At 36.7% G+C, this 17,565-nt stretch overlaps 2 protein-coding genes across 6 annotated transcripts in view; both read right to left on the bottom strand.

The window, feature by feature from the left end:
• Window positions 1–1,004: 1,004 nt before the first annotated feature.
• Window positions 1,005–3,479, bottom strand: LOC112515382 (succinate dehydrogenase [ubiquinone] iron-sulfur subunit 2, mitochondrial). Its single transcript, XM_025122177.1, has 2 exons — window positions 2,752–3,479; window positions 1,005–1,379 (listed from the first exon to the last, which is right to left on the bottom strand). Exons 1-2 carry the CDS (start codon window positions 3,417–3,419, stop codon window positions 1,214–1,216), a joined length of 834 nt encoding a protein of 277 aa, XP_024977945.1. The 5' UTR covers window positions 3,420–3,479; the 3' UTR covers window positions 1,005–1,213.
• Window positions 3,480–4,143: 664 nt separating this feature from the next.
• LOC112515451 (zinc finger CCCH domain-containing protein 66-like) overlaps window positions 4,144–17,565 on the bottom strand; it is a 16,582-nt gene continuing 3,160 nt past the window's right edge. The window contains exons 3-10 of one of the 5 annotated variants that reach the window (XR_003069525.1): window positions 14,656–14,769; window positions 14,246–14,509; window positions 12,879–13,002; window positions 9,035–9,338; window positions 5,195–5,298; window positions 4,953–5,049; window positions 4,669–4,782; window positions 4,144–4,581 (exon numbers count right to left, since the gene is read on the bottom strand). Coding sequence is in view for 1 of the 5 variants with exons in the window: in XM_025122282.1 (XP_024978050.1) it covers window positions 9,298–9,338; window positions 12,879–13,002; window positions 14,246–14,509; window positions 14,656–14,769 (543 nt within the window). In the remaining 4 variants the exon portion in view is untranslated. Of the gene's footprint in view, window positions 4,783–4,952; window positions 5,050–5,194; window positions 5,364–6,837; window positions 9,339–12,878; window positions 13,003–14,245; window positions 14,510–14,655; window positions 14,770–17,565 lie in introns of those variants that run through there. The other 4 variants (XR_003069523.1, XR_003069522.1, XR_003069524.1 and 1 more) reach the window with 4 other exon arrangements.

Below are 17,565 nucleotides of genomic sequence, written 5' to 3'. Positions count from 1 at the left end.
GGTCTTTGAATATCCGACAAAAGTTGGGTAAAGTGTAAATCTTTAGATTAATTTAATTAGTAGAAAAAAAAAATTATTGGAAGTTTGGACCATTACCATTACCATTACCGTTATAATCTTTCAAAAATTTACCTCTTTTTATAATTACACTTTTGACCCCCAAAGATTCACAAATTTGAATTCCGACCCCTGACTTGACTTCATTCAATCCACGTTGTGTAATTCGAATTGGTAGAATTCAATAGATTAATGAAAATAGAATACAAACCACGAATAACTAACGAACCATGAATTTACTTCTTTGGTTACCGGTCTAAAAATTATTAAAATATCCAAATTGGTAGAATAGATTAATGAATACGTCTTAAATTTAAAACCTAGACAAATTAAATTGCAATGTTCGTGAAACAAAAAAAATAATGGTCAATGAAATATGTCAAAAGCTTTTATGATCATGGTTGGCAAAAGGGTTTTTTTTACCGACAACCGCACTGCCCAACTTCAAAAGCATCCTGCGTTTAACAAATCAGATACACAATGATCCGCTAGATGGCTAACTCGAGCCCAATGCCCACAAGAACCCAAGGGCACGTCTGGTATGCCAAACAGAATGAGACGAGTTTGGCGCGACTAAGACTAGGAGCGGACAAGACCGACTCACCAGAAAAAAATGCACCTTTTTCCCACCAAAATAGATGGAACACAAATCAAGGAGACGATACAAAATTGATAAATTACTAAACTACCCATGTTGAATTAATATCCTTAAAACCTTCCATTACTTTTTCACCCCCTACCTCACTCTCATTCTGTTCAGTCCCGTCCACGTACCAAACGCACACCAGAGGAATTGTGACACACTGCGGTTCACATACACGAACCCTCGTTAGTTTGTCCAAGTATATCACCCTGGAACCAGCTGTGTTACACCCCTTAGAGACCTTTCACCGCAATTGCTAGGGCAGGACAACCACAGGGAATAGCTAAATTTTAGATTGAATAGATTTTCACAACCAAATTTGATAACAATGATATCATCAGAGGACTCCGATCATCAAAACAGAAGCAATGGCAAGATACAAGCATGTCCACCAATTATTTATCAGCAGCAAAAAGTTTAGAGAGATGTTTAAACATGATCCCATACTGAAATAGGGATGGCAATCGGCATCCCTCTAAAGTTGATTATAATTTGAAGGGAAAAAGAAAACACTTAGCTTTGGAGGGACTTGATGTTCTGGATTTGCTTTCCAGGGTTCAACCCCTTGGGGCAGGCACGAGCACAATTCAAGATTGTATGGCAACGATACAACTTGAATTCATCATTTACAGCATCTAGACGCTCCTTTGTATATTCATCACGACTGTCCATGATCCACCTGATTAAAACAATGGTTGCACTCGTTATGTTCAATTCAACTGGAGGTAGAATGTGGCAATGGAAGACGAAATGCAAGATATCATGACAGAAGCTATATCAACAAATATGTGATGCCAATGCTCGTTAGAGAGAATTGTCGACAATTAGGCTTTTATCCCATATGAATATCTAAATTCTAAACATCTTTGGCTGTGTATGCTATTGTTTCTATTTGTTTGAAATGTTTGCTGAACTCTAGTCTTAGATTTTTCTCCTTGTAATTCTAGTTGTCTGTACTGCTCTTTATGTTTTCCAGTTCTCTAACCTGTTTCTTTTACTTCCCGTCTTTTTCTATATGCTTGTTTGCACACACTGTTACCTGTGGCTTGCTCGCTTCTTGTTTTTTTGCAAGCATGGGTCTTTAACATAGACAACCCTCTCTATCCTTTGGGGTAGAGGCAAGATTTTTGTACATCGCACCCCCAAATCCTACCTCTGCGTGGGATTACTGGGTCTGTATGGTTTAGTTTGGTTTGGTTTGGTTTGGTTTTGGCTATGTATTATAATGAAGTTACTTTGAGCTCACTATCTAGGACTTGTATAGAGCCTTACAAGCTCTCCCATTTAATTCGGGGCATCCTCATTAGACTTGCACATAAATGTAAAACATAATCCAAAGGAGATGCATTAGACTAAACCAATTAGATGTTAAGAGGCCACCACTCTTGACACCATTTGTAACACCTCAAGCCCATTGCTAACCTCCAAATCAGCTATAGGTAATATCCCTGGCAACCCATTCCTCGAGACTTGTAAAGGGACTCAAAATTCATATCCTATGAACATGAAATGAACTGTCTATCTCAACATTCTTAAGGATCTTTACATCCAAACTGTCGGTTGAAGGCTTTAGTTTTTATAAGCTAACAATTCATTCAATATCGATGACCAGGGTACCCAGGATCAATTTTTGAAGGGTGGGTTTGTTTTTGCAGAAGGACAGCAAAAGAATCTGGGATTCTCATCACTGACAAACTTAACATGATGATTTTGAGTATTGAGGTTTCTGAAATAAAAAGCACTGATCCAAGTCTAACTGATTAAATGCATCAGTTTTCCCAGATCACAATGCAGAAAGTACGCATAATTTTACAAAGAAAATCCATGTACCATTATCCCATCGAAACAATAAGACAAGAAAAATAGATTTGAAAAGTATGAAGAACAAATAAGGCACATATGTAAGCATGCTGATGAGAATCTCCAGCAGAGACAACTAATTCAAGAGTAATAAACGAAAACAATCTAATTCAGATTAGAATGCAAGTTTTAATTAGATTAATCGGATAATTGTGTGCAACAAATATGAATAGTGACGACGAAGGTTATACCGATTGGCATGAAGAAGAGCGGCGGGGCCAAGGTAAGACTCAGGATTCCACCAATAACTAGGGCATGATGTGCTACAGCAAGCACACAATATGCACTCATACATCCCATCGAGCTTTTCCCTGTCCTTCTTACTCTGAGGAACCTCTTTCCCTTCCCAACCAGACGGCGCCGGAGACTTCCTCTTCAACCACGGCTCAATACTCTTATACTGATTATAAAAATTCGTCATATCCACCACCAGATCCTTAATCACAAACATATGTGGCAAAGGCGTAATCATCGTGGCATCTCCCGACGAAATTTTCGTCAAACAAGCAAGTCCATTACATCCATCGATGTTCATAGCACAGGAGCCGCAGATTCCCTCACGGCAAGACCGACGGAACGTCAAGGTAGGATCAATCTCGTTTTTGATCTTGATGAGTGCGTCGAGAACCATAGGACCGCACTCCTTGAGGTCGATCTGATAGTTTCGAAGTTCTGGTTTGGCCGGATTGTCGGGATTCCATCGGTAGATTTGGAAGTTCTTGAGGCTATGAGTGGATCGGCTGATGGGCTCCACTTGTTGAGCCTGGGGCTCGGATGCATGTGCTCGGGAGAGAAAGAGCTTCGCCGCCGGAGAAGATTGAACCCTAGACAGAGATCGACGGATCAAACCTGTCGCCATTGTTGGGGGAAAGAGAAACAGAAGACGATGATGAAATATGACGTTAAAGGGTATCAGATGGGGCTGTTCTGAGATTGTAATTAAGGCGGCATTTGAAGGGCGATTTTGGAATTCTGGATTCAGGGAAATCTGACGGCCGAAGTTGATGACGTGGGAAATTTTGGTCCGTCCAGGGATAATTTGGAAGAACTACAACTACCGGCCAATCAAGTATCTCCTCGATGTGCGCGTGTGGTTTTTAATAAAATTAACTATTTCTGTTATTTTTCATCATATTCTTTTGTAAAATATGAAATACTTTGGCTTTTTAGAATTCGATGTGGTTCAAGTATATATAATTTTTTAGTTTCATTAATAAAATTGAATTGTTATTATTTTATTTAAAGTTTTCTTTGAAAATTGTATTGAGATATAAAATAATTTAATTAATGTTAAATCCTTTTATTATATTTTTTTAGAGAAATTTTAATAATTTCTAAGATAAAGAAAACCAAGATTTTGTATTTTTATTTTTGTTCAACAAATTCCCTATATTATATTGTTCTTCCAAAAAAAAAAAAAAAACAAAAGGTATCATAAAATCATGATTGCTAATAAAAATTTTTATTTTTTCTTTAAATATAATATTTAATAATTCTGCAAGTATTCTCGAAAACATGTAGAATATAATGTGCAACAAGGTACAAGACCAAATGAAGTACAAAAAACATGCAATTTGATGATAAAATAGTCATTTTTATTATTTAAATAGTCAAACAACAATCTAATCCAATCTACACGGACAACTAAATCTAAACAAACAATTTAATCCATATTCAACTTAATAAAATGCCAACTGAACAGCTTTAGCCAGCCCAAGGCTTATTTTCTTTTGCATATGCGGCAAAAGTGCTTTTTGGTCTAACTGGTAAAGCGCAACCTCCCAGAAAATCAAGGGTTGAAACCTCATCGGAAGATAAGCATGCAAGTTCATTTGCAGTATTAAATACTTTATAGAACACCATTCCAACATTTCCCCAAAACATGGTTCTACTTCTTAAGAAGATAACTACATTAGGGTTTGCTTGATGTGGCATCAGAAATTGCCATCGCCGTTAAACTTCAATAATTACTACCATAGGAAGTGGGAGAAAGTTTCACCCGAAGCCACACCACCCGCTTCCTGTGGAAGTACGATTGAAAGTTATTGATCTATCACCCCATTTTACCGGAAAATACAACCAATTGTATTTGGTTCACAGAAAGACACCTTCTGTTGACTTTTTGACCACCGAGGATTTGAACTACAAGCATTGGGCCAGATTCTCCCTACTGTGTTGATTTCTAGGTTTCTACAGGAAGCTTCATACCCAAATGAATCAATCTGCATATAGAATGAAAATATAGTCATATCAAGAGGGTTTTTAATGGAAACGTGCATAATCTGCATTACGGCATGAATCGCACGATAATGCTCTAATGAATGCCTCGAGAACCAAGATTAGATGAATTAATTGACAGTTAAGGGGTACGAAACTTAGATTACATCGGTACCTTTAACTCCATACGCCAAATTCTTCCATCCATCTGTCAGTTTTCCATATGATTCTTTGATATGAAGCCCAATCATCTTCATACTGAAATAGGAGCCCTAAAGTGTAGAGAAAAGTAAAACAATCTTTTGAGTATCTTTTATATATATCTATATCTATATATATATATATATATATATATATATATTTGTACATATATGGGGAAAATAGATCTTTTCCATATAAACAAGAAACGGAACTTACCTCATCCCTCGATCAGATCATCACTTAAACCAAACCAAACCAAACCAAACGAGCCCAGTATATCCCACCGAAGGTAGGGTCTTTGGTGTACGCAAACCTCATCTCTACAAAGTAGAAGTGTTGTATCCATGAAGACCTTGTAAGCTTAGTGCCTAACCTGGATGATGCCCTATCACACGATACCACAAGTATGACCCATTAAGTTCCAATGATGTGATGTAACAACCATTCAGACCAAGTTTGTAAACAATAAGCTAGCTTGTTTTAGCTCTGATTGGTTAGCAAAAAACTAAATTTTTGAAAAGCAACTTCGAGTAGCGTTTCAACAGCTCCAATTCCACTTCTTTTTTCCAATAATGATATTTTTCCAACATGTCCTCTTAGGTCGGTTTACATTATCATCTAGCTTAGTGGGTCAAATAGGTCACCAAATAAATTACACATTAATAAACATGTGTAAAGGGGGATAAAACTATGTGTAGCAAGTGGACAATATAGTCATTTTAGCTCTCATATTCGTAAGTAGAAATTTTCACAATTTTACAACAAATAAGAGAACCACTGCAGCTAAGTTTTGTACATAATTTTATTCTATAAATTCATACCTACAATTTTTTAAATTCAAACTTATATCAACTTTGCAACTTTTTAGCACAAATTGTAATACTATATGAAAATGATAGCATAGAGTGCAAAATGGCACAAATCCATATGAAATACTCCCCCATCCCAAAATAAATGTCCACAAGAAAAAAAAGACACCATTTTATGTTAAAATCCCGAAAACGTCTGGATCGAAATATGGCTTGCCGAGCTGTTTTTAATGGAGACTTTCTTCTGAATGGGTAAGTCGCCAATTGTATCCCATTGAATTTCATTCGGAGGAGGAACCAAGCTCCCGACTTCCTTTTTGGGTTCCGAAAGGCAGAGTATATTATATAATTAGTTCAAAAGAAACTTGTGATAATTGCAAGTAACAAATTTCTTGATCTCATAGTTAAGGATAGAATTGGAAAACATGCGCTTACTTTTGATAGTGGGCACTTATTCTTGTACAAATTAACATATAAATGTGGACACTTATTTTGGAATGGAAGGAGTAAAGCAAAACCTTATGGTATAATACAACACATAAAAAAATGGTATAACACGACACAATCATACGACATGAAATGAGACATGCAAAAAAAGGTTTATAACAGTAAGGCAAACAAAAATTACATTTGTCTAATGTAAGCTACTACTTGTGTACTTCAAATTAATCATAGCTGCAAATGTTGCCAAGTGTTCGCAACACAACATCCTAGTATGCTATGAGTAGAAGTAAATCTTAAGTTATAGCATTTAAGGTCTAAAACACAATAGAAAAGCCTCTTTCTGAACTACAAAAGGTGCTGACTCAAGTCTATGCTTTCCCCTCAAAATAATGATGAAGTGATAAAAGGAAGAGGCTCGCATGCATCATATATATCATGCAAGATTATATCAAAACACTTAACTTTAACATGATCAACTTAGGGGGATTGAGGTGATCAGAGTTATGTAATATATAATTGACGTCTGTTTGTTAGCAGCTTAATGAGCTTAATGGGACTCGCAGCTCATTCGGTCAGCTATACATGACTATTTGGTAGTGGATTTATGATATAGAAAGTGGCTTATTTTGGTAAACTTCTAGGGGGAGCTTTATGCAGAAAACTAAGTGTGTGCAGGAAGTCATCGGATCCAATATCAACCGAACGACCATCGTCGTGAATCCAATTGTAATTGGATCGAATCGGATCCAAAGTTTCAACATCCAAATCGGATCAGTTGGTTCGTGGATGGGAGTCCAACATCCAATAAAACCGAACCGATCCAATCCAATGATCATCCAACTAACAGTTAATTAATAACTACAAATAATTATTAACATTTTACGCTTTTGTTTTTTAATTGATATTTATATGCATTGCCTTTTAATAACTTAAGAAAATATGACTAATTAGTTGAGTATTGGATCAAAAGACTGGATGAATCCAATCCGATCCGATGGATAACCAATAGTAACATCCAATGAATGGAACGATCCGATCCAATCATCCACTGGATTTGGATCGAATCGGATGTCCAATGTTAATCAGATTGAATCGGATGACAAATCCAACATCTGATGGATGAATGGATCGGATCGAATCCACCTAAACCATGCTTTTTTCCAAACTTGCCCTTCCTAATTAAAAAAATGCGCATTCCATCTATGACAAAACCCTCCCAAACAAAAACTTTTTCCCAATCTATACTGACAAATTAATCCTCACAGACAACTTTATCCATACAGGACTTGATGGAAAACCAAATAAACACCTGACTCTAAACGTGAATAGCATGACTAAGTATGTGGATTTATAATTTTTTTATGTTCATAAACTATAGACGACAAAAAAGTTACAATTTCTTAGGAAGAGAACCAACTTATCGGTCAAAAACCATGTACAAGAAGTCGATGGAAGAGAGGAATATGAATGACGCTAACACCCACTCTCTGTTATATGCAAGATCTAAGGGGTCTTATTTTCTTCATTTTGCTGTGTTCTTGGGAGACTTGTGGTTGTCGTATACATGCTTGTCATACAATCAAGAGCCTATACGGTCTTAAAAGGCGGAATTCAGCCTCGAGGAGTTTTCCCTCAACAAGGCGATGTGTAAGCCCTAAAGCAGAAATGTATATACTACATAAATTACTAAGGGCGTTGGTTCAGTGGTTCTTGACAGAGGAAAGAGTGAAAACGTGAGGCAGGTTGAGAGGGTGTGAAAAAACTGGTTGCTTAGAGAAAGAGGAAGGGTCAAACCACACTTTTTAATTTGAGAGGAGAAAGTACTGGTTTTTTGGGTTTTAAAATATTAAAAGTACACATTGGAGTCATTGGGCTTTAATTTTTAGTTCATTAAAATAAAAAAGACACTTATACTATAAAGAGAAGTACTGCCATAAAGCTTATAAAAAAGGCCAAAAAAACCATTACCAAAGTAGATCATCTGAGGCGTACACGTCAAACGATTTTTAAAACCATGCCTACACCTGTTTGTTACTCTATCAATTTGCCATGCAAAGCGGCACAAGAGAATTACAACGATGGCCAATAGAAACCAGCCACCAAAGCCTAGTCCTTGAATCTTCCTTTGATAACTCACATGATGACACATTTAGATGAGAGAGGACGAACAGAGAATAAGGTGATTGTGACAGACACTTCTAAGAACCCTTTTAGTATACTGAAGGTGATTTAAACTACATCAGTGTCAAGACCGTTTCTTGTTCTTTGCAGCCTTGCGAGAATTACGAGTTTATCACAATGTTTTTGTACAAATAACGCTAAGCATGTATACTTCTAAGTTTGTTATTTTATGGTCCGAAGTTTAAATGAGCTTAGATTCCTTCACTTGTAGATAAGATAATTTATTACTGTAATCACAGAATCTACAAGAAAAGAATGCAAATAAGAAGGGAAGTGGAATTTTCATAAATAATGGCATATCATGAAGAGATTTGATTAAATCCATTCAAAAAAATACAAAACTTATTTTGGGTCTTCTCATAAAACTATATTTTCTCTATGTTGGCCCTATCAAGACGCTATCAAACATTATTGTTATTAAACTATGTGCCAACTCGAATGTTGCATTTTTTCTAGGGATAGAGAGAAAATTGGAAATATAGTAATAAGCCTTTATCCCAACTTGAGGGAGATGCAGTAAATAAAAACTAATAGCTGAATATGATAATAAAGTAAATGGTTGGACAGCAATAAATTGTAGATTAACCAGCTGAGAAAGTGCAAGGGTGAAGATGAGATTTACCACTAACATATACCACGCCTCCGGAAGCTAAGATCTCCTCTTGTTTATAAACACTACTCTTTGGCGTGTCGATCTGTGTTTAGTTTGGTAAGATGGTATAGGAATCTGACCTGTGTTGGTGGAAAAACGAGAGCTGAATGAGAAGTCGTATCATTGGTTGATTGAGCTTGGAGCTGAATCCAATTTGCACAAACTGAATCCATGCAATTCTCCATAGTCGGAAAGCTAATTGTTGATGATTCTCCAGTCACTTTAACACAAGTTCAGCAACATCCCTTCGGTAGGATATTGTACGGGTACGCCTCTATCAAAGATGTAAACACAATAAATATGTAGAAAGTAAAAACGCAATGTAATTAATGCTTCATAGGCCATAATATCATAATAACCAACCTTACTTATATGTTATCAACTTGGAAGAGGGAAATGATAAGATTATTTAATGACATCATGGAAGATCAATTAAATTCGGAAAGAATAAAATTCCAAGCCAATATGTAGTTACCTAATATTTGGTTCTGTTAAGAGCTCATTTAACTTACAAAGTGAAATGTAAAGCTGTAAGCGGGGATACACTCCCATAATTTCTTATGTAGGGGATGTTTGGTTTGTTTTATATTGAGTCTTGTATGGATAAAGCTATTTGTGTAGATTAATCTATGTGTATAGATTGGGTAGGTTTTTGTTTGGGAGGGTTTTTTCTTAAATCGAAGAAGCATGTTTTTTGATTGGGAGGGGAAACTTTAGGAAAAACTTGACTTTCTGCATAAAACTCCCCCTAGAAACTTACTAAATAAGTCACTTTCTATATCATTAAGCCACTACCAAACAGTCATATATAGCTGACTGAATAAGTTGTGAGTTCCATTAAGCTTATTAAGTTGCTAACAAACAAACCCTTAGATCCCTTGATATTTGCCAATCCATGCAAATGTAGACAAAAACAATGCATTTGACAAGAACACACTAATGCATTAGCTTCTTCTCGTAAAGGAATCTTAATCCAAATGAGTCTCACTAGCAATCCTAATTTTACCTAAATAAACATCGATTTAGCACCAAACTTATTCTCACATGTTTAATTATCCTAGTAAATGCTTATGTTGACAAACTTGGTTTGACAAGTGATAGAATTTGGAGCGTTGTAGTTAGTACCAGCACCAAGATTACATGATGTACTAGAAAAGTACAATTGCATATTAGATACTATTTGTACCTTTTTTATAAGACGAAGAATCGTGTGAGAATAGGAGTTAAAATGAGAAGCGTAAGAAAGGACATGGACCCTCTATCACTTTTAATCTCACCCCACCCCATTAACTGAGTTTCTCATGGGAATTGATCCGGTGCATCTCATTAGTGTTGATCTTCAATTAGGATTGATCCAAGCGTTGGAGATCCCTTCTTACCCTTCTCACATAACTTCCATTCTCACCGGAACACAACTCTATTTAATAAAATTCATGATAGTGAGATCATGAGAGTGGAATACTTAAACCACTTTCAATTGAAGCCGAAGGACGCAGAGCTCAAACTTCATGTTGTTTAATCTCGTTGTTTGAACATCCACTAAAAAAGTTAACGTGCCTTGGCTATAGCTATGGGTTTTATGTTTATGGTAACTCGGTAATTTGCGGCATGTGGACTTGTACAAATATAACACTAGATCTATGGTTCCTTTATTGTATTGAAGGAATCACGGCAGTTGCACATCTCTCAATACTAAGATAAATAATATGAAACTTTCTTCGTTTTATTTATCCCATATCGAAGCTTTTGGCGTACTCAAGTTGCTATTATTGAAAACCATTAAGGTCAAAAGAAAGCACGTCCAATCCCCCACCGCACAATTGTTGTGTGAGGAGCACCCAAAGAGAATCTCTTTCACTTTCGGAAGAAGAGAAGCAACGACAAACACCGGGGACACCAGAGTTTGAAGGACAAATATTCTCAATCCAACTCCTCAATGCCATATAAGCCAAGCACGAGAAGCCAAATATGGGTGGGTGCTTGCTTCAACAACCAAGAAACAAAACCGATGGACAAAGGTGTGTCTCACAACTTCATCACATATGCTAAAATAAGTGAGTTGGTTTTGTCCTGTAACTTGTCGGTAGAATCATTCATCTCTACCTTGGTTGCATTCTTTATCCTGGAGCTAGTCTAGTCTCCACCCAAGTCTCTAAGAAGACTTTGATCATCTTGGTGAGCCTTCCCCTTATACATGAGAGAGGTCATGTAAAAGTTTCCAAGTGAGGCAAGGGGCTCCTCTTAATCGACGACGATATGGGGGGCTAACTCAAGACCATTTACTCCGAAGCACAAAACATTCTTAGTATTGCTAGGGGAGTGAGTGTCTGATTGGTCCACTTAAGGGCAATATCAACATATCCATGGTCGTCCTTGATGACCTTCAATTAGCCCTCGATATAGAATTCTTTGACAAGGAACAGTCGCCCACCTACCTTCATAGAACTCTTTGTGCATCATGCAACTCAGGGTAGGAATCATGATCCTACTCAAGAGGGATGCCAGAGGCAACGCACAAAAAATATCTATGATGCATGTACATGATAAAGAAAAGCAAAACAGGCAATCGAATAAGAGATCATGAAGAGGGCACAAAAAAATAAAGAATCGACCATTCAAGAAGTAGAAATTTCATCGGAAAATGGGTGGAAGATGTAAAGAGTATGTATCCACCTGCATTCAATTGCAGATACATTGTGAATTAGGCGGAAGAAAATTTCAATTGAGGTTTTTGCCAAATTACCACCCAAAGACGCACAACTGGTGCCTACTAGACCACCAAGAGGACTTCCACCAAAACGAACTTTAACACTCAAAGATTAAATAGGAACTAGAGATAACTAACCTTTAGAGTTATGCAATTTATTCCAATACCTTCATGTATCTTGTAGTGTTCTCTAAAATCATCTAGTCAGCTAATAGCTATTGGTATTTGTAGAGTGTTAAAGAGTGCCATGTAGATGAACCTAGGAGCTCCTAGGCCGATCTTGCATCAAAGGTGTTCTTCTCTCTATGATTTTCCAAAACTCCCTACAAATAGGCGCAAGCTCTCCTTTAAAAGGCATCAACAAACATTCGAGCAATACCAGAAAGCTTTTTCTATAAACTCTCTTATGAATCCCTTTCAAAGTTCTTGTGTTCAAACCTTCCATCTAAGCCCCTTCTCATAAAAACAAGAGGAGTGTGGTACTTCTAATGCAAAAAATACTTAGACCGCACATGTAGTTATGCCATCAATAAATATCCGATGACACGAAGCCTAGTTTCATTGTTTGTTTTATCTAGTCTGTGATAAAGTAATGCAATGAAAACTTCAGTGAATGTTTTTATAGTTTGCATCCTTTGGCTGACAACAATGGGAACAAACAAACAAGGAAACATCACCAGCAACATACTCAAAAGAATCATACCCCAAATCAGTTTCGTCAAGCATTATTCAAAACAAGTAACATATAGCATTAACCAATCAACTGCAGCATGGGATCAGAATGAAAGCACTACATGAAAGAAAAAGTTGGTTTATAAACCAAACCCACGCACTGTATCCCAGCCAGAAGAAAGATCAACAGACCTTACCTCTACCTCTAAGAGTAGAGAGATTCTGGTTAATGAAAACAGACAACCCTTTATTTCAAAATGATGCATCATACCCAGATTAAGTTAAATTTTAGAAGTCGGGTAAGAAAACTTAAGATTTTCCTAGCAGAGAGATTATTTCAGGAATAAGAAACCAATATGTATATATGACTGCATCAATGCCTGAAATTTATTCCTGTACAGTGCCCATTCTACTTGTCAATATCCTGGGTCTTACCACCGGAAGGAAACTCTGATGTGGATCCATCTTTTGGTGAGTGCTTGTTGGGATGGTCATATGCACAAGCATGGCCAAACTTGCAAAGCCCTACCCTTTCGTAATTCCAACATACCTTCTTTCCCTGTGTTGAAAAACAGAAGGTTACGAGTCGATAAAAAGGTGAATTTATATGATATTATAACTTCTTTTTGCAATCAATACAACCAATATTAAGTGAAATAAGAAAATCCATGATTGAAAACAAATAAGAAGAACAATGATTCAGGCCATTGGATTTGGATCAAATGCAGAAATTTAGTAAAAACATTTACGCCAAGTCCAGAAGCCATAGGTTTTAATACTTACAGGCCTTATAGGCAAGCCAATGTCATTGAGAACACACGGCTCTCTTTTGAGAGGGTCATAAGGACGATACTCAAACGTTTCAATATTTGCTGCTGGAGGTGCAGAAGAAGACCTTACTACTTGGTTGCATTTTGGTGTCTATTCGTATAGTAAAGCAAATTTAGCATCAGACTGAGTAAAGCACATCAGCTTATACTAAGACTGTTTTTATCTGGGAAATGTTTTGCTAGGGTGACCAACATGGAAGAGAGTGAGAGAGATAAACAATACACAGATGTTGACACCTTCCAGCACAAGGCAGGGTTATTTATTAGTTCTCCTGCTCTCAGGATCTCCATAATATGTGAATAAGATAGAGCATGACCACAGAAGCAATGCCATTGATTGTGTAGAACAAAGATAAGAAGTCATGGTAATTCAACTGATTCATGGTCTTACACTCTTACTGGTATTTTGATAACCATGTACTTTAATGTTTGTATACCTATTAGCATGTATATACAGATAGTGAGAAATTACTTGAGAGCATATAGTCGTTTTTAGTTGATACTTGGTCATCAGTGGTGCGAACTCCCGATGCGAATTGAGTAGGAAATTGAGTGTGGGTGAGTTATGTGAGTAAAATGATAAGCAATAATAGCGACAAGTCATATACGAACTTTTATTTTAATGCACGTACAATTACCAGCATGATTTATGAATGAGATTATGTGTTTGTCTGTGAGAATTAAGTGCATCTGTTATTTAGTAGTGTTTCATGTGCAAACTAGCAAATGACAGTGTGGGAAACAGTAGGTGGCATGCCTGCTTGTGAGTGGCTAAGGAAGAAAGGAATTCCCAGATTACACAATATAACCAAGAAAAGATACTTAGAAAGACATTGTGAAAACAGGTAGCAGTCAAAGCATTGCTGAAACTAGATATCATGTAACAAGCTGCAAGTTGCTAAGAGTTTAAAAAAAAGACAAATTCGATATATATCATTACCAAGTAAACAAATTCAACCTATAAGACCATACCTGATTCCCACTCAATACAAAATTTTGATGCACATACGCAAGACTCTTGGGTGTTATTAGAGGCCGTGAAAGATGAGATGGAGTTGATTCCGAGAAATGCAAAGTGATTTCTGAAGTTTCTTTGTGATCATCCATGGATTCACCAGTGACAACTGAACTATAAAGTTCAGGCATAATGAAGAAAGGATCAGGATGGTGAAACCTACAGGACTCGCCATAACCACACATACCAGTACGCATGTAGAAAGCACAGTTTTTCTTCCCCTGGTAAAAGAGATAGTATAGTTACTACAGACCATATATGCTAAACATCTTCAGCAGCTCTGATCAATAGTTTAAAACAAATTATTGCACCAATTCATCTATGGCCTATTGGCATAATAGAAAAGCTAAGGCGAAACAAAAATTACCAATCTTTTTGGAAAACCATAAACGTTAAGTTGCCCAGTAGATTTTTCAGCCTCTGATTTGCAGTGATTGAATTTGCAAAAATCTCCATATTTGCAATGACCAGATAGGTAAAACTGCAATAAGTATGAGAAGTTAAGCAACATGTAATTCTAAAACAATAAAAGGGACTCACTCAAGGGAACTGTCCTTTTGCACCTCTAAAACAACCAGTTTTGTCATTATACTTCTAATGGCATCTATCTATTAGACAATTATTGTCATAAAGAAGACTCAATGGAGACCCCTCATGTGTACCGATGACAGTAGTCCGAGAGGATGTGGGAGTGAGTTATTATTGCAGCATCACAAATTAGCCAAGCTCAACAAAACAAAGCTGGTCTTTTTAATTTGTACAAACTTATAATTATTAATTAGTATATTTGGTTGTGCTCAATAGCTTTAGTCTTGTTATAAACTGAAAGTCATCATGCTACTATGGCAATTATGAGCAAGCCTGCATCTAGTGAACATAACCCACATGACTGCACCCATTTAAAAGTAACAAACCATATGATTGAAAACAGGAGGTCTAAAATTCTTCATATTTAGAAGCATTTAACCATCCGAAAGTGAATCGAAAAGGTTCCAAAAAGGTGGTCCCATATTTTTCGTATTTATTTAATACAATCTTAGATACTTAAATTAGCTCATATCAAGGATTCAATGGCTTTAACATTTCCAGATGCTTAGGATTAAATAGACTTGAAAGGAGCAAGCTAGTATACGCACATATAATGTTCGATGTGTTACAACTCCTTACATGTATATATATAATGAACTTCAATTGCTAACATGCAGCGATATACCGGCCAAGGGTAGTTAACTTTGAGAGCAATTTTCTTGTGTGATCCTTTCAACACATGCACATCAAAGTTTTGCAATAAAGTGGTCCTACAAGATTGCCTTGATAAACATTGGAGTCTACTAAGAGAAATTTGCTCATAATCTTACACAATGCTGCACATAAATTTGTACTCAGCGAGTTAACTATTATTTCTGCCTCCAACAAAAAAAAGGATTCCATATGATCCAATACAGCACATCTTCAAGGTGACTAAAAGTTATCAATGCCGCTTATGAATATTTCATCTACGTCAGATATGAATCATTCCATGTAACACATTCTGATGATGTTGGTTCTAGTCCGCTCTTGTTGGTCCTCAACCATTTACACTAAAAAGGGGTAATTCCTGACCGGTCTTCAACCATCGACATGGAGGTGGTCTCTCAACCGGTAACCCTGTCATGATTTACACTCTGTGCACACAAGTTTTTCCAACGTACAAATGTTTGACAATCAGTTCCATAATAATTTAAATAACAGCTCAAATATAAAAAAAATGGTACATCTATTGATACTTCAGGTACATACATGAGAGGGTCATTGATACAATAATTTAATCTAGGGCTATGCTTTTGAACTATACAGTCTGATTGATCTTTTAGGATCTTCCAGGTGGGGGTGCTGAGCTGCCTCTCACAGTTCTTCATTTTATCACCATCCATGTATGTTTTCACTTTTCTTCCTCTTCTATTTGAAATTGTCTTCCCTCTTGGTGCTCATCTACAACCACTACTTACAGTTCCATAACCAATATGGAGAGGGATGAGAGGCATGAACAACTATGGAAGAACAAATGTGGAAAATGTCTATGTATACAGCCACTCATAGTCAAATCTATCTTAGAAGAGAAAATAGATGATGTAGGTGTCTAGCCCAATCCAATTATGGTCCAATTGAACCATAATGCATGATTATGGAGAATTACATTTCCCACCGGCCTTGGGAGGAAGTGTATGGTTGGTATTTGGGAATAGGGTTCTCTTTGCATAGAAACTCTTAAGGGTCCTCCGTCAAGAACCAAAAAATGAAATGTTCTCGTTTGCTATTGCTAGTCCTCAAGGCCTGTCCTGTAATGGTAGCTAATGAAAAGGGTGGTGAGTGGTGACCCTCTATCCACCTTTGGAATCAATTACAATGGAAGGTTTTAAATCCTTGTTGAGGCTTCTATGAAAGTGGGTGTGTGTATTAAGAGAATTAGATGTAGGGATAAGAGATTGCTTGTAAACTTGTATGTGTCTAAATCTTACGATGGGGTTGCCACCCTTTTATAGGCAAAGAATACCAGCAAAGTTCAACAACAGCCATTGGTAGGAGCATCAGGTTTGCTAAATTAGTATGTTCAGTATTTGGTGTGCCTTTGCTTTCAGCCATGGTTTTAAAAATCGTTTGAGGCGTACGACCGAGACGCGCCTTGAGGCGAGGCGACCGAAAACTGAACCTGAGGCGGCGCCTCTTGGACACTGAACGAGGCTTACGCCTTGGTTCAGGCGGTTCAGTGAGGCAGTGTCGAGGCGTACTCCATCTGTTCTGGGAATGGTTTTTTTGGCTTTTTTAAATAAGCTTTATGGCAGTAGTAGTACTTCTCTTTGTAGCAAAAGTGTCTTTTTTTATTCTAAAAAACTAAAGATCAAAGCCCAATGGTCCTATGTGTATTTTTAATATTTTAAAACCCAAAAAGCTAGTACTTTCTCCTCTCAATCAAAAAATGTGGTTTGACCCTTCCTCTTCCTCCAAGCAACCAATTTTTCCACCCTCTAAGCCTCTTTCAGCGCCTTTAGTAATTTGGTATTATATATACTAGTGTTTGACACCATGCGTTGCATGGTGACAATAATCCTTTTTAAAATTATTGAAGTTAGTTAAATGAGTCGATGATCACATTTATATAATAAACTAATAAGAATTAATATTACCTTTGATGTATGAATCCACCTTATTATTATTGGTTGTTCTTTTAAATATATATATATATATATATATATGTGATCAATAAGTCTTATATATCAATCTTTTATTATATCAAACT

This window comes from Cynara cardunculus (genome assembly GCF_001531365.2).
Source record: "Cynara cardunculus var. scolymus isolate 2C chromosome LG 7, CcrdV1, whole genome shotgun sequence".
Taxonomy (NCBI): Eukaryota; Viridiplantae; Streptophyta; class Magnoliopsida; order Asterales; family Asteraceae; genus Cynara; species Cynara cardunculus.
This window is presented reverse-complemented; position numbering and strand designations above follow the sequence as displayed.